The 21223-nt window shown below is 49.0% G+C and overlaps 1 protein-coding gene across 2 annotated transcripts in view; it reads right to left on the reverse strand.

Annotated features, from left to right (window-relative positions):
- Positions 1 to 7294: 7294 nt before the first annotated feature.
- The window catches only part of LOC120383905 (zinc finger protein RFP-like), a 51163-nt gene continuing 37234 nt past the window's right edge, over positions 7295 to 21223 (reverse strand). The window contains exons 2-7 of one of the 2 annotated variants that reach the window (XM_039502224.1): positions 19391 to 19486; positions 16566 to 16796; positions 14982 to 15004; positions 14285 to 14400; positions 12012 to 12062; positions 7295 to 8512 (exon numbers count right to left, since the gene is read on the reverse strand). In XM_039502224.1, the coding sequence (XP_039358158.1) occupies positions 7962 to 8512; positions 12012 to 12062; positions 14285 to 14400; positions 14982 to 15004; positions 16566 to 16796; positions 19391 to 19486 (1068 nt within the window). In that variant the 3' untranslated portion in view covers positions 7295 to 7961. The remainder of the gene's footprint in view (positions 8513 to 12011; positions 12063 to 14284; positions 14401 to 14981; positions 15005 to 16565; positions 16797 to 19390; positions 19487 to 21223) is intronic. The other variant, XM_039502223.1, reaches the window with a different exon arrangement.

Raw genomic sequence — 21223 nt, forward strand, 5'->3', positions numbered from 1 at the left:
AGACCCTTTCTGTACCTTTGTAAAGCACTTTGAGAGCTAGTGAGGGAAAACCTTACTAATCCCTAATAGTTAGAGATCATTTTAAACCTTGACCAATTTATTTCTTCCAAAAAAATTATTCGCATTAACTTATCTATTATAACTCTGGGGTTTCTAGTTATTCATATCATCAATATCCAATCCCTTTTTTTAATCTTGCTAAATTACTGGCCTCAAACTCCATGTGGCAATGAGTTCCACAGTTAAATTACAGGTTTTGTGTAAAAGTATTTCTTATTGGTTTTGAATTTGATCCCTTTCCATTTCATTGACTGGCCTCTTGTTCTTGTGTTATGAGACAGGCAGAAATGACGTTCCCAATCTTTTCTGTCCCATTCATTATTGTATACCCCTTTATCCTATCCCCTCTTAGTCATCTTTTTTTCTAAGCTAAACAGTTCCGTTCTTTTGAATCTTTCTTACTAAAAGAGTTTTTCCAGGCCCCTCATCATTCTCATTGCCCTTCTCTGAACCCTCTCTAATACTGCAACAGCCTTTTTCAAATGGTGTGACCAGTACTGCACACAGTACTCTAGGTTGGTGGTTTTCAAACTTTTTTTCTGGCGACCCAGTTGAAGAAAATTGTTGATGACTGTGACCCAACGATGCTGGGGATGAGGGGTTTGGGTGTGGGATGGGCTCAGGGCTGGGGCAGAGGGTTAGGGTGTGGGGCTGAGGGCTGTGGGGTAGGGCCGAGAATGAGGGGTTCAGGATGTGGGAGGGGGCTGTGGGCTGGGGCAGTGGGTTGGGGTGCAGGGAGGGTCAGGACTCTGGGGTGGGGCCAGGGATGAAGGGTTTGGGGTGTGGGGGGGGCTCCGGGTTTGGGAGGGGCTTAGGGCTGGGGCAGGGGATTGTGGCGTGGGGTTGGGGAGTGCCTCAGGCTTCCCTCTGGTGGCTCCTGGTCAGCTGCACAGCAGAGGTGCAGAGGGAGGCTTCCCATCTGTCCTGGCACTGCAGACCGCGCTCTGCCCCAGAAGCGGCCAGCAGCACGTCCGGCTCCAAGGCGGATGCTCGCAAGCGGCTCCAGGTGGCTCTTGCCTGCAGGCACCGCCCTCCCTTCCCCAGCTCCCATTGGCTGGGAACCAGCCAATAGGAGTGTGAAGCTGATGCTCGGGGCAGGGCAGTGCACAGAGCCCTGTGGCCCCGTCTGCCCCAGCATAGGAGCCAGACCTGCTGCTGGTCGCTTCCAGGGCGCAGCGCGGTGTCAGAACAGGTAGGGACTAGCCTGCCTTAGCCAGGCAGCACCGCCGACGGGACTTTTAATGGCCCAGTTGGCGGTGCTGACCAGAGCCACCGTGACCCAGTCCTTTCCATTCCGCGACTCAGTTCTGGGTTGCGATCCACAGTTCGAACACCACTGCTCTAGGTGAAGGGAAACCATCAGTTGATGCTTCACAGCACAGGCCTTGGGGAAAGTGACCTGGATGCACGGAGCACGTGGTATTGCTCCTTGCTCCCCACCGCCCCACGCAGCCCCCTAGGGGCATGGAGGAACATTTTGGGAAGGGGAGAGAGTATCTGTGCATCACCACTCATGGCCCCCCCATGTTCTCTGCGGGGAGGGAGCAGGGAGAAATCTGCCCCCCCCCCCGCGCACTCCCCTGCCAGCTGGGAGCAGTTTCTGACTCTACACTAGCAGCTTGCACCTCTTCACTGCTGCACAGTGCCCCCTAGACCACCAGCACCCCTAGACAGTCACCCAGGTGGCCCTCCCCTAAGGCCGGCCCCGGTGTGTGTGCGCGTGTGTGTTTATATTTTCCTCTCCATTGCCTGATGTTAGCAGACAGCCTCACATTTACACTTACACTCATTATTAACAGAAACACATCGAACTATTGTCACAGGCTGGATTTTCTTGCCCTAATCAGTACGTCCGTGTACCCGAGTGAGCCAAAATTGTGTGAAAATTGGTAAACTCCAAATAACGTCCTACATGCACACCACAGACATGCACACAGGCCACAGACGCCCCAGGTTCCACTGTAACCAGTTTGCCCATCCGCCCCCCCCCCCATCCTCAGGGCATACAGTTAAGGGTTAATTCCTCTTTTACCTGTAAAGTGTAAAGAAGCTCACATAACCTGGCTGACACCTGACCAGAAGGACCAATAAGGGGACAAGAGACTTTAAAAATCTGGAAGGGAGAAAAAGTCTTTTGTCTGTGCTGTGTGTGTGCTTTTGCTGGAGACAGGGAAAGAAGGAGCCATCCCACTCCTCTAGGGTAGTGAGTATTTAGAGAAGGAATGTGTTAGATTACTTTTATTTTCTTGTTTGTGAGTTCTTTTGCAAAGAAGAGGGAGGGTAAATTTGGGTTCTTTGTGTAACTTTAAAGTTTTGCCCAGAGGGAAACCCTCTGTGTTTTGAATCTGATTGCCTGTGAGATTATCTTTCATTCTAATCTTACAGAGGTACTCCTTCACCTTTTTCTTTAATTACAATTCTTATTTTAAGAACCTGATTGATTTTTCATTGTTTTAAGATCCAAGGGTTTGGATCTGTATTCACCAGGACTAAGTGGTGAGGTGATATTCTCAAGCCTTCCCAGGGAAAGGGGTGTAGGGGTTTGGGGAGGATTATTGTCAAGCCTGCACAGGAAAGGGGGGTTAGGGTCTTGGGAGATATTTGGGGAAAGGCAGAGTTCCAAGTGGCTCTCCCTAAATCTTTGGTTAACTCGCATGGTGGTGGCAGCGTATTGTTAACCTAAGCTGGTAAAAATAAACTTAGGGGGTCTTTCATGCGTGTCCCCACATCTGTACCTTAAAGTTCAGAGTGGGAGGGAACCTTGACAGGAGCTCTATCAGGGGCAGTTAGCACCCCCTCCCTCACCAACTGAGTCCCCTAATCAAACCGCTGACTTTCAGAAGTGCACGCCAAGAGATCATTGTTCCTGATTCCCCCTCGGCTCAGTGCCGTGTGAGTTACTGATGGATCCCAGCTTGTCCCTTGCCCAGGATGGGGTTGAGGGCAGAGGGATGTGGCTGGGCATGGGACGTCTGCTGGTCCCCTGAGCAAAGGAGGAAGCCTCTGGTTAACTCAACCTCTCTCCTGTTACTTTAGGGCGCCACACCCCGGATATACTAGTCACAGGAGTCATTGACAAAGAGGGGACTAATCAGTACTTCATGATCTCCAAGCTGGATGATGTTAAGATCTCATACTACAGCAGTGACACATGAGAGATCAGCCAGGAGTGGGTGGCTCAGGCCGTGGGCGCTGACTATCACCAGGAAAAGACCCAGAAGTTCTGGAGGTACAAAGATGGTGAATGTAGCTGCACAATTAGACGGGTGGTGAGTGTCTGAGAGGTATTGTTATGAATGGACACGAGAGAGCTGCCCACTCAGAATCACTCCCATTGGGAGATCGGGGCCTCGCTGCCCACACCAGAGCTGGCTGGAAAAAGGAATTTTCTTCCCACAGAAAATTTGGTATTCCCAGAAGTGTTTTCATTCCCGATCGGAAGGAAAAGTTAGAAATGGGAGGTTTCCCTGGGTAGGGAATTTTTCAGAGATTCCATCTTGGGAGAATCCCTGGCAGGCAGCCAGGAAGCCCTGGGATCTTCCCTTTCAGTCTCCCCAACACAAAATCAATGTTTTCTGGCAAAATTGCCACTTTCTCACAAAAAATTATAATTATGCAGACACAGCCTTTTCCAAGGCTAACAGTGTCAGGAACCATTAGGAAAGGAATGGAAAATAAACCAGAAAATACCATAATGCCTCTGTATAAATCAATCTTATGCCCACACCTAGAATATTGCGTGCAGTTGTGGTCACCCCATCTGAAAAAGGGTAGAATTGAATTGGAAAAGTTTCAGAGAAGAGCAACAAAGATGATCAAGGGTATGGAACAGCTTCCAGGTGACTAAAACGATTAGGGCTGTTGAGCTTAGAAAAGAGATGACCAAGGTGAGTCATGACAGAGGTCTATAAAATCATGACAGTTGTGGCGAAAGTGCATAGAAAAGAGTTCTTTATCCTTTCCCATAATAAAAAACAGGTGTCACCCGATGAAAATAATAGGCAGCAGGTCTAATGCAAACAAGACAAAGTACTTTTTCACACAACACATAGTCAGCCTGTGGAACTCGTTGCCAGGGGATGTTGTGAAGGCAAAAGTATAATTGGGTTCAAAAAAGAACTAGATAAGTTCCTGGAGGATAGGGTCCATCATTGACTAATAGCCAGGACGGGTAGGGACGCAACCCCATGCTTGGGGAGACCCTAAGCCTCTGACTGTCGGAAGCTAGGAGGGGAAGACAGAGGTGGATCACTCCAAAGTTGCCCTGTTCTGAAAACTTTCCTTGAATCTCTGGTATTGGCTACAGTTGGAGACCTTGTCTTGCCCAGTATGGCACTTCTTATGTTTAAGGCTACGATTTAGTCATGGGTATTTTTAGTAAAAATTGTGGACAGATCAAGGGCAGTAAACAAAATTTCATGGCCCATGACCTGTCCATGACTTACACTATAAATACCCCTGACTAAATCTTGGGGGCGGGGGTGCTGCTGGTGGGGGAATGGGGCCAGCAGCACCAACTGCCGGGGGCCACTGAGCAGCAGCTGCTCCAGCCACTCCAGGACCGGTGCCCCCAGGATGATGGGTCCACCTGTGATGGTGTGTGGCCCATTGGTGACTGCCAGTAGCAAAAATCCCCAGTGGCCAGAGACGGGACATTAGCTGGAGAGGGCCCTGAGTTACTACAGGGAATTCTTTCCCAGGTGTCTGGCTGGTGGGTTTTGACCACATGCTCAGGATCTAATTGATCCCCAGATTTGGGGCATTTATATCTGTTCTATCTTTGAATCGCCGTGTACAGCTACTTGTACAGTTAGTTGTTCTGAGTATCTCTGTAGAGTGAAAGGGCGGGCCAGGATTAGGGTGCCAGCCCGGGAGACCTGGCTCTGCCATGCGCTTCCAGGGTGACCCTATGTTCCTCTGGTTATTTGTTGGGGTTGGCACCAAGTAAAGATGCTTTTTTCTGGCTGGTCTGTTTCAGTTTAACAACCCACATCCTGTCCAGGGGGGCAGTGGCTGAAAGTCCATTGGGCAGCTGCTCAGGGGGCTGTGTGAAATGGGCTGGGATCTCAGCCTGGTTCCCGGGGTGTAGGTGTCTCCATCATACACCGAGGTAACCAGCAAAGTCTGCACTGATTGTGCCCCTCCACGTGAGGCTCAGCAGAAAGGCCATGGACTCAATGGATCCTGCAGACAGAGCTTCTCCCTGACCTTCAGAGAGAGATTCATCCTAGGTCAGGGCAGAGGACCAATGGCCCAGGACAGTGTGTGAGAGGGGAGCTGGTACGGGGACCCCTGCATTGTACAGGGTAAGGGGTTACACAGCATCTCCCAGCCCCCTTGTCTAGCCCAGCTGCAGGAGGGGGCATCTTGGGACAGACTGAGGGGGCCTGGGAGAAGCAGGAACAGGAAATGTAACCATGGTGGGGAAAGAGCCGTGACTGGTGCTGGGTGTCTGCCATGCCCCAAGTCGGCCGGCTGCCAGCTCTCCCAACCCGCTTGCAGTGCTGTGTGCCTAGGACACGCACGGAGCTGACCTCTTCTCAGCTACCTCCCCTGTCCCCAGTCTCAGGGCTGTGCTTGTTCCATGCACTGAACCGGCCTGGTGTCTGCCATGCTCCAAGCCTGAGTCAGCTGCACCCTTGTTTCAGTGTTGTACAGCTGGGCCATGCACCAAGCCTGAACTACTGGCCTGTGTGGCTAGTTGAGCTGGTAGGTTCATTTCCAAAGGCCGAGGGGTTCAGTGATTGAGATGTGGGTCTGCTGTCTGGCAGTAAGGTGTACATTTCTAATGCACGCAGCCCGCAGCCCGCATGTTTGAGACCCCTCCACTAGAGCAATTCGCCAAGGGGCGTGGTAGAGTCGCTGTCACTGATAAGTTTTAAATCAAGATTTGGGAAAAATAAATCAAAGTGATGCTCTAGGAATTATTTGGGGGAAGTTCAGTGGCCTGTGTGACACAGGAGACTAGAAAATCAGTCTAGATCACAGTGGCCTTGGAATCTATGAATCATCTTCCGCTTTGTCTGAGGTCACCTTCTGCATCCTCTTATCGCGTCTGCAAAAAGGGGGTAGTGATGACGGGTATCTCCCCAAGGGTGCGACGCCTCAGCCAGTTCAAACTGCTGAGAAGCCGCAGAAGAGGAGATTGAGTTCTTCTGCCTTCCAGCCCAGGGCCGTCTCCTGTAGGCTACAGCGTGCGCTAGGAGTCCCCCTCAACCAGCCATGGACAGGATCCTGCTGGCATTCCATGCCTAGCCCACAGCGTTTTAAAAATAGCTTGTGGTGGGAGGGGCTGTATCTCATGAATCCCTTGACCAAATGACTCCAGCTTTTTACCCTTGACCCTACCCTGTGCCCTCGGATGGCGTATCAGGTTTCTAGCCAATCAGATTGTGAATGTGAATTTAAAGAAAAAGGGATCATTTGGTTTGGGAAAGAAATGCTGCTGCAACACAACAGTGCGGCTAAGTGCCACCCCATAATATTCTGTAGTTGATAACGTGAGTTGCCAGTTTCCTTCTGTTCCCTGGCAGCTGGAGGTTGCTAATGGATTCTTTCACAGCGAGGATGTTGTTGCTTCTTTTCTTGCCCGGGAAAGCATCGCTTGATTCTTTGATTTTATTTACTCAGTCCTCAAGCTTTGCTTAAGTGCTTTCGCTTAAAGTTACCCAGCGGCTTTTCTTCAAGCCCCTTCCAGGCATTTGCTCGTGGATCGGTCTAGGCTTTCAGGGCAGAGCCGTACAGATCTAATACTCCTGGGACAAAGTCCAAGACCAGAAGATAGAAATAAACTTTATTCTGTGAATTTACTCAGCTGAATCTACAGCATCCAAATAACCAAACAGAGCAAAAGAGGAGCATTGAGCTAGGGAACTGTGGGGAGAGGGAAACACCACTATGGTTTTTATATTCATAAGTAAAGAGCCGAGGACTTTGAGGGATGACCCTAAGTCAGTCAGAACTTAGGCCAGGTCTACACTATAAACGTCCATTGGTAGAACTATATCGCTCAGGGCGGTGAAAAATCCACACCCCTCTGTGAGAGGCGGTAGCTATGGCAAGGGGAGAAGCTCTCCCGTCAACGTACCGCTGGCTACACCAGGAGTTCAGTCAGTACAACTGTGTTCACAGAGGGGTGTGGATTTTTCACGCAGTTGTACCAATTGAACTCCCGGTGTAGACAGCGGTAGGTTGATGGGAGAGCTTCTCCCCTTGCCATAGGTACCGCCTCTCAGAGAGGTGGATTAACTACACTGATGGGAGAAGCTCTCCTGTTGGCGTAGGAATGTCTTTACTTAAGCATTACAGGGACGTAGCACCGCCGGTGCAGTATTTTAAGTGTAGACCTGCCCTAAGACAGGCAGACGCTGCGGTGACCCTGAGCGTGGCTCCTGGTGTCTGCTGGTTGGCCAGTTCGTGCGTGTCTGGAGGATCCCAGAGTTACAGAGACAGGCATGGAAGAGGGTCGAGAAACTCCATTCAGCAGCATAATGCTGAGCAAGTCAGTCTTGTTCCCCTCACCATTTTATTGCGAGTCTCGCAGCACTTGGTGTTTTTCTTACAGTCCCAGCTGCTGGAGTGGATAGATTTGAGGGAGCTCAGAGTATATTACAGATACATTTCCAGCCTTCATGTTGGTGTAGCAAAGACTGAAAACCGGAAACAAGAACACCCTGAAAGCTGGAAAGCCAGAAGGCAGAGAAAAATAACACAACATTTAAAAAGATGTTTAAGCCAATCTCCTGATTGTGGGGGGCCTGACCCAGGTTTTGAATGCTGGAGGCTGGCAAGACTGTGATGAGATTACAGCTGTCACACTTTGCCAATGTGTATATTACCTATGTCTTCGCTCTACTTTAGATACCTCATATCGAGTGATCCCTGTTCCTCTGTTGCCGGTGTTAATGGTAGGCCTGCCAGTGACCACCTACTGCCATGCCTGCCCGTAACCTTCTCAGAAATTCGACACGCCGGCTCCCAAAGAAGGGGACAATCTTCCCCGAGAAAGAGGATGTGAAAGTAAAGATTGGCTCTCTGCCAGAAGATGTAATGTCATAAAATGTAACTTTCTCCCCTTCATAATCCAGATAAACCCCAATGTTAGTGGGTCTACGATGTAGGTCCAGAGCAGTCTTAGGGGAGGTGAGGGCGCAGTACTGATAACTTGTACTCTGCAAAGCACAGACTCCCTCCTCTGGTGTACAGCTTATTGCTCCCTCGTGCATCACAGACTCTTTGGCAATGCCCAAAACCCACTCATCTTTGTTCCCCACCTCCACTTCCCAGTAACATCTCCCTGAGGTGAAGCCCGTATAGCCCAGCACACAGGCAGCAGGGTAAAACCTGTTGTGTGGCACTAAATATACTGTGTCTTGGTATTTCTGTAACACGCTCTCATCTGTGGACACGATGGAACAAGGATTTGCCAGGTCTGGATCCGGAGTGGCCTGCACTGCAAGGGGGAGAGAGACACACACAGGAGAAGAGTGTTAAGGTCTGTCCTCACTGCAGAGTTAACCCAGGCACTTACACAGCTGCTAACTCTAATGCCCTTCCTGTCCAGATGCATAAACACCTCATCTGAGTTCAGGGGTGCTTTCCACCCAGCATAGGCACCAACTTCATGGGTGCTCCGGGGCTGAAGCACCCACAGAAAATAAATAGTGGTGCTCAGCACCCACAGGCAGGTCATGCCAATTAGCTCCTCCCCCTCTCCCCACAGCACCTCCCACCGGACAACAGGCCCCACCGATCAGCTCCTCCCCCTCCCGCCCAGCGCCTTTCTCCTGCCACAGATCCGTTGTTCAGAGGTGGCCAGGAGGTTCAGGGGTGAGAGAGAGGAGTAGGGGCAGGAAGAGGTGTGGGGAGGGAGCAGAATGGAGCAGGGCAGCAAGAGATGGGGGAGGGGTGGGGGCTCGGGGGCAGGGCCTGGGGCAGAGCAAGGATCAAGAACCCCCCCGGGAACTGGGGAAGTCGGTGCCTCTGTGCAGGCTAAACCGCTCCAGTGCTGAGAGTCAGAGAGTCTGAGGCCAGAAGGGAACCAGGTCATCTAATCTGACCCCCGTATAGCACAGGCCACCAACCCCACCCAGCTCCCACCTAACCCAACCCCCAACATGAGCCCAAAGCATGACAGCCTACAGCAGACTGGACTATTTATGTGCCACAGGCAGAGAAGAGGAGACACTGAGGTACCAGTGCCCGAGGCCCCACAGTCCAGGGAAATGATTCAGTGGGATACCCCCAAACAATCCTGGTACGTCACCCACATCCACATGCTGCAGAGGAAGGTGAAAACCCTCCCCCACAACGTCACTGCCAGTCTGACCTGAGGGAAAATAGCCCTCCAGTGCCTTCCCACAATTCCCCTGTGAAAGACAGACCGGGTACCCCACGAATCACTGGGAAAGAAACACAGAATAGCTCAGCTTACGGTGGCACCATCAGCCATGGGATGTGCTCTGAGAAGTCCTAGAGACTCAGCAGCACCAGTGAGGACACAGTAAGTGAGGTCAGGCTCAGCAGCATGGCTCCTTGCACCCAGCCCAGGCTAACCTGGGTGCCGAGCCCCAGGGTTCACTCTGCAGTGCAGACAGACCCTTCCAGGCAGAGCTCAGCCCCGGGGGAGGCGAGGACCATTTATCACGCTCCCCAGTAGCCCTGGGCTGACTGGGCTGGGCCCTGAGTGTCAGTCCTGGGGAGCTGCCTGTTGGCTGAAGCTAAGCAGGAAATTCCCTGTTGTTCCCGCCAGGCATCCAAGAGGTACTGTTCGGGGGGGGTGACAAACCAGGATTTTTTTGTAATTTTTTTTAGAAAGCCTGTATGTGCCTCAGTTTCCCTATATCCAGTGGGTGAAAAGGGAGTGTTTGCTCTCAGGACAGGCTAAGCTGCCCACGTTGCTGTCTGCGGCCTGAGGTCCTCAGAAGACAATGGCAAGTCCAATTGCACTGGGAATTAGACTTCTCGGTGGCACTAAATGTCCACACCACAGGGATGTGTAAAGTCCATCCAGTGCACTACACTCACTTTGGGGAGGGAGCATGGTCTAGAGATTAGAAGCCAGGACTCCTGGGCTCTATTCCTCACTCTGCTACTGACTTGCTGTGTGACCTCAGGCATGTCCCTTCCTCTCGCTGCATTCCAGCTTCCCTTTTTGTCAAATGGGCATAAAAGATGCCAGGTATTCAGATGCTGTTGCTGGGGGCCATAAAAGGACACAGATAGGTGACTATGAGATCAGAAGAGAACCCCTTCCCCAGCCTCCAGTGGTGCTCATGGGACAAGGAGGGGGACACAACACGGTTGTGGTGTTCAGTAATCCTGCTGGGAGCATGGTGCTTGAATGAAACCCTCTTTACCCAGGGTTCTGTATCACAGAGCTTCTGCCATGCTCCTCCTTCCTGTCTGAGAAGCCAAACCACTGAAAGGTACAGTTCCCAGTACCACAGGGAGCACCAACCCCCAGGGAGAGACAATGCTCCTTGAACTGATGGACCTATCTTCATTGAATTTATCCACCAATGGTTATTAGTATCCTGTCTTCCGACACTGGCCAGTACTAGGTGCCATAGAGGGAATGAAGAGAACAGATAATGATCAAGTGATCTATCCCCTGTCACCCATTCCCAGCTTCTGGCAAACAGAGGCTAGGGACACCATCCCCGCCCATCCTGGCTAACAGCCATTCATGGACTTGTCCTCCAGAAATGTATTTAGTTCAAAAAAGAAGTCTTGTTATGGTCTTGGCCTTCACAACATCCTCTGGCAAGGAGTTCCACAGGTTGACTGTGTATTGTGTGAAGAAATATGTCCTTTTGTTTGCTTTAAACCTGCTGCCTATTAATTTCATTTGGTGACCCCTAGTAATTATGTTATGAGACGAAGTACATAACACTTCCTTATTTACTTTCTCCACATCACTCATGATTTTATAGACCTCTGTCATATCCCCCCTTAGTCCTCTCTTTTCCAAGCTGAAAAGTCCCAATCTTATTAATCTCTTCTCATATGGCAGCTGTCCCATACCCCTAATCGTTTTGGTTGCCCTTTTCTGAACCTTTTCCAATGTATCTTTTTTGAGATGGGGCAACCACATCTGCACGCAGTTTTCAAGATGTGGGTGTACCATGGATTTATAGAGAGGCAATATGATATTTTCTGTCTATTATTTATCCCTTTCCTAATGATTCCCAACATTCTGTTTGCTTTTTTGACTGCCGTTGCAGTCCTGATTCTCTGCCAGGTTCAGTACTGGCTTGAGCATGGTCTCCCCCAAGGGACCTTCCACCAGCTGGGGAGGGATGGAGCCCAGCACATGAGTCCATGCTCCTGACACTAGGGGAGGAGGGAAGTATAAGCAGAGGAGCTGGTGGGAGACGCTTTCTTAACTCTTTATTTCCCAGTTTTCAGAGGTTGAAATACCGGTTGCTTTCATGTTCTGGAAGAGTACAAGGCACTGATGGTCAACCTGCACTCTGTGTTAATGACATTTTCCAGCACTGAAGCTTGTCTTTCATATAAAAATAGAGGAAATTTCTAGTCCTTATAATTACTGAGAGAAGAGCAAAATGTGACCGGAGTGTGCCCTAAAGGCTGATTATTGGACCTAAAAATGTACCCTACTTTCCAATTGTAAATAGTATGTGCACATTCATACATCACAAAATTGGAATGGGCGACGGAATGGATCTGTGGATGATCCCCTGTTCTGTTCATTCCCTCTGGGTCACCTGGCATTGGCCACTGTTGGAAGACAGGATACTGGGCTAGACGGACAATTGGCGTGACCCAGTATGGCCGTTCTTATGATAGAATGATTCCTTCTACCCTTGGGATCCATGACTCTATATTGGTGGAAACCTCTTGTTTGAATTCAGAAGCTTCTTCTAAAAAATGAATTCTGAGATTTTAATTAATAATTGTTGTAGGATAATAACCTCATGAAAACTTACCCTCTTTCTCTGCCTTTGAGATCAGAAAGTTCAGTTGATAGGGCAGGGTCTCTAGAGAAAGAAAAGATCAGAGGAGAGCTGATTTCCCCCTTTCTTGCAGGAAAACAGCCTCATGAAAACGGGGCTGGATTCACAAAGAAACTTAGGTGAGGTGACACTCAGCATCACAACATCCAACATTTAGGCACCTAGAAAGCCATTGTGATTCACAAAGCCTGAGTCAGGCTCCCCGTACCATGAATGGGACAGAGATGCGCCTTGGAATGAGAGTCACAAAAGCCAGCCTGCTAGGGGACTCCCTGCTTATGCCAGCCAGTGGGAAATGCCAAGGTTCAGGGGGTGCTAAGCCCCGGCCATCTCAGGGAGTTCGGCGACTGAGTCTGGGCAGCACCGTAGGTGCCTCCCTCAGTGTGGGATCCTCAGCTGCAAACCCTCTCTTGGTTTCCGGCACCTGTGCCATTTTTTTTGGCAAGAAGCCTGCAGGGGTGGAGAAAACCCACCTTGCTCATAACTTTTACCCCAGTGGTTGGAGCACTCAGCTGGCCTTGGGGAGACCCCTGGTTCAAGTTAACCCTGTGCCACAGAGGGAGGTGAGATCTAAAATGGGATCTACCACCTCTCAAGGAGTGCCCTAACCTCTGGGCTGCAGGATTTTCTGATGTGGGGTGCTCACATGCTCTCCTGGGGGAGAGGTTCCATCGGGGATAATCAATAATTCATTGGGCCAGAGGCAGAGAGAAATCACGAGAACGTCTCTGTAGCCCAGTGGTTAGAGCACGCCCTTGGGAGGTGGGAGACCCAGAAGCTTGTCCCTCTGCTCAATTATTTATATGCAGTGGATCAGATTCAAAAGTGGAGACAGAGGTCTATATCGGACCCCTGTTGGAATTTCTTCTTCTCCAGAGGATTAGGGATTTGAACTAGTGGTCTCCGAAGGTCCCAGCTCTCGACCCTAATCACGGAGCTATACGTTATAAGGGAGCTTGCCTGTCTCTAGGGCCTGATTCTTTTGGGTAAATTCACATACAAGGCCTGAACCAGTAAGTGTGCTCAGAGCAGGCATCTCAGACTGGGGCCCTGTCGGTGAGTTAGGAGGAGGAACACCTTTCTTTCCCCAGTTCATGTAGCTCTCTGGGGCTTACGTGTCTGGACAGCTTAGACTGGAACTGCAGTGCGCATGCACAGAGGCAGAAACATAGATGCCTAGGGAACATTTACTGCAAAAACAGAGGTGAGGAGTGATTTTAGGCAGCTCAGCGGGGGGCTCTGTGAATCCCAGTGTGGTCTGATTCTGGGATTCAGGTGCTAAAATGGCAGGTAGACCCCCAAGTCCTTTTGTGAATCTAGCCCTCACCCTTTCTCTCTGCCTTTGGGCTCAGAAGTCAGTTCAGAGGGCCGGGTCTCTAGAGAAAGGCAGGACTGGAAGAGGTGATTTCATGTTGTATTAACTCTGGTGACATTCCTACCATTAATTAATGTAACTGTGCTTGAGAGAGAAGCTTTAGAGCTTACTCAGAGCTCTTCTTCAGGTCTGTGTAGCTCAAAAGTTTGTCTGTCACCAACAGGAGTTGGTCCAATAAAAGCTGTTACCTCCCCCATCTTGTCTAATATCCTGGGACTGACCTGGCTACAGCAGCACTGGATGGAACCGTGCTGTAATTCTGAGATACAGCCCGAAGGAAAAGACCATAGATTGAGAGGCAGATTGGAATGGGGAGACCTTTCCAGTGAGACCAAACTAAAGTGAAATCATCATCCAAAATACACATCTTGCTCTTTTCCATCTCCCACCTTTCTCCAAGGATCTCAAAGCACTGGGGGGCCATTCACTAATTAGCACAACAAGGTAGGGTGGTCATTATTTCCTCCTTTTGAAAGATGGAGGAACTTGAGGTACAGACTCTGGGATTTTCAAAAGGGCTGAGGCCATGTAATGGCCAACTCCTATCCACGGTCAAAGAGAGAGAGATGGGTGCCTAAATCCCATAGGTCCCTTGGAAAATCCCAGGCATGGAGGTTACATTCAACATTTTCTACAACACCTGGTGACTGTGTGTGTCTGAAATTCTGAGTGACGAGGGTTGGGTCTGAGACAATCCAAGTGGAGGCCTGGAGAACTGGCATCAGCCCTGAGCCCTCCCCATCCCAGCAACAAAGACGTCTAGCTGGGACGAGCTGAGAACTAATAGGCCAGAGTCCATCTCCTTCCACAGTCAGAGGCGCATCTCGATGTACCATCCCCGTAGCATGTACCCAGATAACTGTTAAGTTACCTTTGAATTTCTTTAGAGCTTCCTGCAGACAAACATTTCTTTGGGAAGAGACGCCAACTCTCTCTCTCAGGTCCTCTGGCACGGCCATTGGTGTCTCGAACTTCAGCCTCTCACACCTAGAGGGGGAAAACAAAACAAGTCAGAACAAAACCAGCCATTCTAAATCTTTTCTGTCTTTTGGGAGAATGAGCTACCAGAGGCTGCTCTCTCGTGGGCTCATTGTGAGCCTCTAACTCCCACTGGTGAGTCAATTGCCCTCCTCTCTGGAGTTTTTAAATGCCTAGATCCTCAAATGGGAGTTAAAGAGAGTAAAGGGCCCAGAAACTGCCCCTCAGAAAGGAGGGCCTAATCTCGTGGGAAAGGATGCTCCAGTGGTTAAGGGGTTGCTGTAGGACTCTGGAAACCTACGTTCCACTCCCTTCTCTGCCACAGCCTCCCTGCATGACCTTCGGCAAGTCACTTAAGGCCTGATTTTAAAAGGTGCCTCCAGGGATTTTCAAAAGCACCTAACCAAGCTAGGCTCCCAACTGCCACTGATTGCAATGGGAGGTACCTAACTTGCTTGGTGGAATTTTCCAAAGCAGGTAAGTGCCTACCTATATGTCAGGTGTCTAAATACCCTGCAAAATCTGACCCCAGGGATCCAATCCCCTTCAACATCATGAAGCGTAAGGGGGAGTGGGAAGGAGCTACGTACCTGCTCCAGGTGCTTTTGATGTCCTAGAAGAGAGAGAGGGGAGAAGAAAAAAAAAAAGAGCTCAGTCCCACGAGCCAGAAGCTGGCGATCCCTCCTGCTCTGGAGAGGACTCACTTGGCCATCCCTAGTTAAGCTCGAGATGCAATTCTCTGTAGTTGTACCTTTAAACTTCCATTAATAGATTTCAATGGAATGGGGCCTCTGAGCACGCACCATGATTGTGGGTTTTCTCCTTCTAAATTCTATTTTGCCTGTGCCAATGGCACTTGCTCAAAGAGACTGATCAGACACCTGAATCCCTGACTTCCACATGCAACTGCTGTGTGCAGAGCATTTGCCTTTCTCAAGCTAAAAGCTCCATTTATGCAATTCTGGTCAGCAATTCTAGAAAACTGGATTCATTCCCATTTCTTAATAGGCCCTGCAAAGAACTTCGCTTTCCTAATCTCCCACTTCCTAGACACTGGAGTTGTGCCGTTTACTGCTTCCAGATCATTAGGGCCCTTCATTTTCCGTTTTTATTTTAGTTAAACTCTGATAAATTCCCAGGAAAAATTACCACCACAACAAAAACAGATGGAAATCAGTGCAAAAAAACTATTAATTTTTCTAGGTAAATATTGGGGTTTGTTTTGGTGGATGGAAAGACAGGAGAAAAAAGTATTCAGTAGATTAATGCTTTGAATTCCGTTCATCACTGTGGTTTGCTGCAGAACTAAAACAGAGCTCAAAACACAATGCCCCTCTGAGTTTAAGAAACCAATAGATCTGTAATCCCCAAATAAAACTTCTCATTTGAACCAACAGTTTACTGGTGTAGACTTAGAACTATTAGCCTATAAATATTCACATTTGAAAATTGGGCCACACTATTTGCAGCGCATACACTCAACTTCATCCGGTTTGCCTGTTTGTTTCTTTAACCCTTCTGAATACTTCCTTGTGTTCTGAAACGTATTCTGCTACAGATTTCCATTTTCTTCCCATTTTAGCGTGTCAAATCTTTAACCCTGTCTGCTAACAGTTTGAAATGTGTACGTGATGGGTCTGAGATTCATCAGTACACTCAGATGCACACGCACTTCAGACCTTGTGTGCGTGCCTGTTGGTTATTGTGTGTATCTTCTAGAACAATATGTTCTTACTTCAGCAGGCAGCTTTCACAGACTAATGTATTATCGTAATACAGAGATCTCATGCAATGTATTGTATTTTCCTAATAAAACAAGTATTTTATATCTGTTTGAATGATACAAAAGCAGGATGAAATCCAGAAAAAAATGAATACTGCTTTTTTGTAAAACCCAGGAATTTTTGGTAAAATTGGTTTAAACTGAAAACAAAGGAGCTTATGTATGATGTATCAAAAAAGCCCGAGACATCTGCCTTTAAACCAGCAAATCTGTTTCCACACTGGAAATATTAGAAATGTCAAATGTTGTTTTCCCTCGCTTTGCTAAAGGAAATGTTGACAGTCTCCATTGTGGAGGGGGACCTTTCCAAGAACTTAATAAACTCCAAAGCTAATCACTCAGAATCTCTCCCTTCCCTGGGCAGGGATCTGGGTGTCTCTAACTGTCTCACCTGCAGGAATTGGCTTGTTGGCTGCTGACACTTCTCTTCTATCTCATTGATCAAGTCACTGAGACGGGAAAACTCCTCAGACACTTTGGTGACATTTTCATCCTGTAGCTTCACAATTTCCTTGTCCAACTCTTGTAGCTGGGCCAGCAGGAATCGCTCTTGCTCCTCCAGGAATTGCCGCAGTTGCTCAAATTCAGACACAATCTTCTGCCTCTCAGCTTCTATCTTTCCCTGTAACGAAGGGACAAACAGGGAAAGGACACGTGAGGGACTAGGGTTGCCAGATGTCCAGACTTCGACCAGAAAGTCCAGTGGAAAGGGAAACCTGCAGTGTCCGGTCGGCACTACCGACTGGATATTGGAAGTCCGGTTACCCGGACTAACTGGCTTCCAACACCAGGGGAGCCTGGAGGAGCACTCAGAGATGGCTCTGGGATGGGGGAAAGAAGTGTGGGCAGCTCCCCCGTCCTGCCCCAATCACCCCTCTACCCGCAGAGCATGGCTCTCCCTGCCCCGCCCTACCTCGCCCCAGTAACCTCCACCACACCCTAGAGCCCAGCTCAGCTGGCAGGGGGAGGGAGGTGGAGAGAGCAGCAAGTGACAGTGAGCGGGGGAAAGAGGATTGGGGAGCGAGGACTGGAGGGAAAGAGGCAGAGCCTGGGACGGGGCAGGTTCTGGTGCTCAGCATCCGGTTTTCACAAATGAGAAAGTTGGACATCCCAGACTCTCCCCATGTCCCTGATAGGAACAGTTCTTAAAGCCCTCTGTTCATATCAACCTACTACAAAACATATGTTTGAGATTTCAGGAGAAAATGCCTGATAGTTTCTAGAGAGAAGATTTTCGGATGGTCTCTCAGCTGGCCTGAATGAATAACATGTTTGAAAGCGCCTTGGTGACTTAGGAGTCCAATTCCCATTTTCAAAGTTATTTTTGTGCTTAGGAGCCTAAGTTTCTTTGAAAGTGACTTTTGAAAATAGAACTTCGGGTAAATTTTCAGAAACAGCAAAATCATTTAGGAGCTGAAACCCATTAAAAAAAGTGTATAAGGAGCTGCTTTTAAAAGATATTTAGGTGTTTAATGAGACATAAAAGTCCTGAGAGGGATTTTCAGTATCACTTAGGTGCCTAAGTCCCCTTAACTACAGAGAATGTTAGGTACAACTTAGTTGCTTTTGAAAAATCTCACTAGGCCTCTCTGCATTTTAAGGTCCTAAATACCTGTGAGAATCTGGCCCTTAACCACTTGCAAAATTGTAAACCTTAGGCTTCAAAATCACTTAGGCACTTTTGAAAATGTCACCCAGTCTCTCTAAAATGATGACTCTTCAGGTCTGAGGGGCTTAGTATATTCTGCTGATCATATAGAGTCTTCCAATAGCAGAAAGGTTGGAAGGGAGGTTCTGACTCCGTATCAGGAATACATTGGCAGAGAGTTGTGGAGACGACTGAAGGAAAGTTCTGCTGGTTATCCACACAAAACGCCAGGTACAACATATACTGTGCAAAATGCTTTTTCTCCAGCTCTTATATGTTTCATCCGGTATTTTGTACATTACATTGTCCCAGAGGAAACCAGTCGTGTCTGGTGGTTATAGATGGATATTCAAGGGGAGGATTTCAGTGATACAAAACAGCCTCTGGGTAACTAAGTCCTATTGACTGTCAATGTGAATTAGGCACCTAATCACCCATACGTGCCTTTGAAAACAATCTCCCCTCAAATCAGTGTTTGTAGCTGGATTTGGACCCACTGATGTGTGGGGAATAAGATCAGTGCTTAGAGCTGAAATGGAAGCCAGTGGAGGAATCAGCCCAAAGGGAAGATAAACAAAGACAAACATGATCACACCCTGTAAGGGTGTGTCTGCAAGAGGCAAAATGCTTGAGGTTATCTGGGAGTTATCCAATATATCAGAGCTAACCCTGATCTAAGTAGGGTGATCAGACGAGAGGAAGAAAATATCGGGACACATGTTGGGGGGGGGGGGGGTCACCGGTGGAGCCAAACCCCCCCCCCCCCCCAAAAAAAACCGCAGTGCAAAATATCAGAACAAACTGAGTTGGGACATGTGACAAATGCCTAAATATCGGGAAAGTCTCGATTTTATCGGGACATCTTGTCACACTAGATCTAAGCTGGACCTTCCTCCTAGTTAGCACCTTTTATCTCAGTTTAACTGGACAAGGTGAACCCTACACATCACATTAGGGTCAAATTAAATTAGGTTTAAATGTTGGCATGGCAGGGGTTTACACCAGTATAAAGACATTACGTTAAAAAGTGATTTGAGGTACAGCTGTACTACACAAATGTTATGGTGGTGTGTCGAGGATGTACACTATATGCCTCTGCTAACATGGGCATAAATAGCAGTGTAGATGGTGAGGCGCGGCTTAAGCCAATAGAGTCGCGATATGCCTGAACTCTCTGGGTATAAACCCTACGGACATGGCTCTATACACCCCCAAGCAGGGCCTCCCCCATCTACACTGCTAAAAATGGCAGTGTAGTGTCCCGTTACCCCCTCCCCCCACACACCACCAGAGCCTTTCCCCACCACAGGTAAAGGCTCCAGAAGTGGGGAAAGGTTCCGGCAGCTCTGCTGCCTCCCCCTGCTGGAACCTTTTCATTCACCCACCACAGTGTGGACACAGCCTGTGCTGTGTAGCTACACATGCCCTGCAAGTCGCCCCCAGAGCTGTGCCGTGTAGATGTAGCTAAATCAGGCAGTGCTGTGTACAGACCAGGGTTGACACTCTTCCCACACAGAGATACCAACTCTGACTGACAGAACTGCTGGATCATCACAATGGGCACCTACGAGATATTCCTGGCTTTGCGTCTCTCCATCCTGTTTCCACTCCAGAAGTTCTTCTCTCTCCTGCTTCAGGGTGTCCAGTCGGGTTTGAATTTGTTCCTGAGGCAAGAAAAACAATGTTTGGGAGGGTCAGGGGGCTGAGGAGTGTGTCCTCAGCTACATTTATGTACATTGCATGTCCCTCTCAGGCTGTCCCACAGACAGTGCTCATGGCAATGTCACGATTGCCTCTTGAGAGGTGGGAGATTCCGGTTCAAATCCCTTCCCCTCAGCAGGGAGAGGGAGAACTTGAACCGGGGGTCTCCCGCCTACCAGGTGAGCGCCCCTCCCCCAGGCGAGCGCCCTTCCCCCAGGCTAACTGTTATGAAGAAGGTTCTGTTGCCGCCTCCTCCCCAGGTGATTTGTGTGGAGTGACACAAGTGCAGAACTCCATCGTGCAAGAAACAGCTTAGATGCCTAAGCCGCCTGACTCCAGGAGAGGAGTTCCCAGGTGTGGATCACAGAGACAGGCACACTCCTACACCAAACTCTGAGGGGGCGGGTCTTAGGACACACCTCTCTCAGCAGCATCTCCCATTGTAATCCTATCAATTACAGGCCAGTAAGCCTAAAGGCTTGTCCGATAAGTACAGCACTGCAGCTGTACCGATACGTCTGTGCTGCTGCAGCACACGCAGTGGAGACGCTCTATGCCGATGGGAGAGAGCTCTCCCGTCAGCATAATAAACCCACCTCCACGAGTGGCAGAAGCTTAGGGTGGCGGGAGAAGTTCTCCTACTGACATAGCACTGTGCACATGAACGCTTATGTCACTCAGGGAGGCAGGGCCGGCTCCAGGCACCAGGCCATCAAGCAGGTGCTTGGGGCAGCCCGTGGAAGGGGGCGGCACGTCCGGCTCTTTGGTGGCAATTCAGTGGTGGGTCCCTCAGTCTGTCTCAGAGGGAAGGGCCTACCGCCAAATTGCCGCCGAAGAATGAAGCGGCGGCCTTGGAGTTCCCGATCGCGGCTTTTATTTATTTTATTTTTTTTGTTTGGAGCAGCAAAACTATGGAACCGGCCCTGCAGGGAGGTGAAATATTCACAGGCCTGAGCGACATAAGTTTTGGCGACATAGGCTGTATTGCAGACAAAGCCTAATTTCAGTACCAGGCAAATTGGTTAAAACTATAGTAACAAACAAAATTGTCAGACACAGATGAACATGATTTGTTGATGGAAGAATCAACACAGCTCTTGTAAAGGGAAATCATGCCTCACCAATCTATTATCAACAAGAATGATCCACTGGATATAGTGTACTTAGACTTTCAGAAAGCCTTTGACAAGGTCCCACACTAAAGTCTCTTAAGGAAACTAAATAGTCATGGGATAGGCGATAACCTTATCTCATGGATCAGTAACCGGTTAAAATATAGGAAACAAAGGATAGGAATAAATGGTCAGTTTTCACAACGGAGCAAGGTAAATACCAGGTCCCCCAAGGATCTATACTGGGACCAGTGCTGTTTAACAGATTCACACTGTAGAGAGTGAATAGGGAAGTTTATTTACCCCTTCACAGAACAGGAACCAGGGGAGATTAACAGGCAGCAGCTTTAAAAACAAACGAAAGGAAGGACTTCTTCACACAACACACAATCAATCCATGGAACACATTGCCAGGGATGCTGTGAAGGCCAAAAGTCTAACTGGGTTCAGAAAAGAATTAGATGAGTTCATGGAGGACAGGTCCATCAATAGCTATTAGCCAAGATGGTCAGGGATGCAACTCCATGCTCCAGAGATTCCTAAGCCTCTGACTGCCAAGTGCAGCCCATTGCCCTGCAGAAGTCGTAT

This window comes from Mauremys reevesii, linkage group 15 (genome assembly GCF_016161935.1).
Source record: "Mauremys reevesii isolate NIE-2019 linkage group 15, ASM1616193v1, whole genome shotgun sequence".
Classification (NCBI taxonomy): Eukaryota; Metazoa; Chordata; order Testudines; family Geoemydidae; genus Mauremys; species Mauremys reevesii.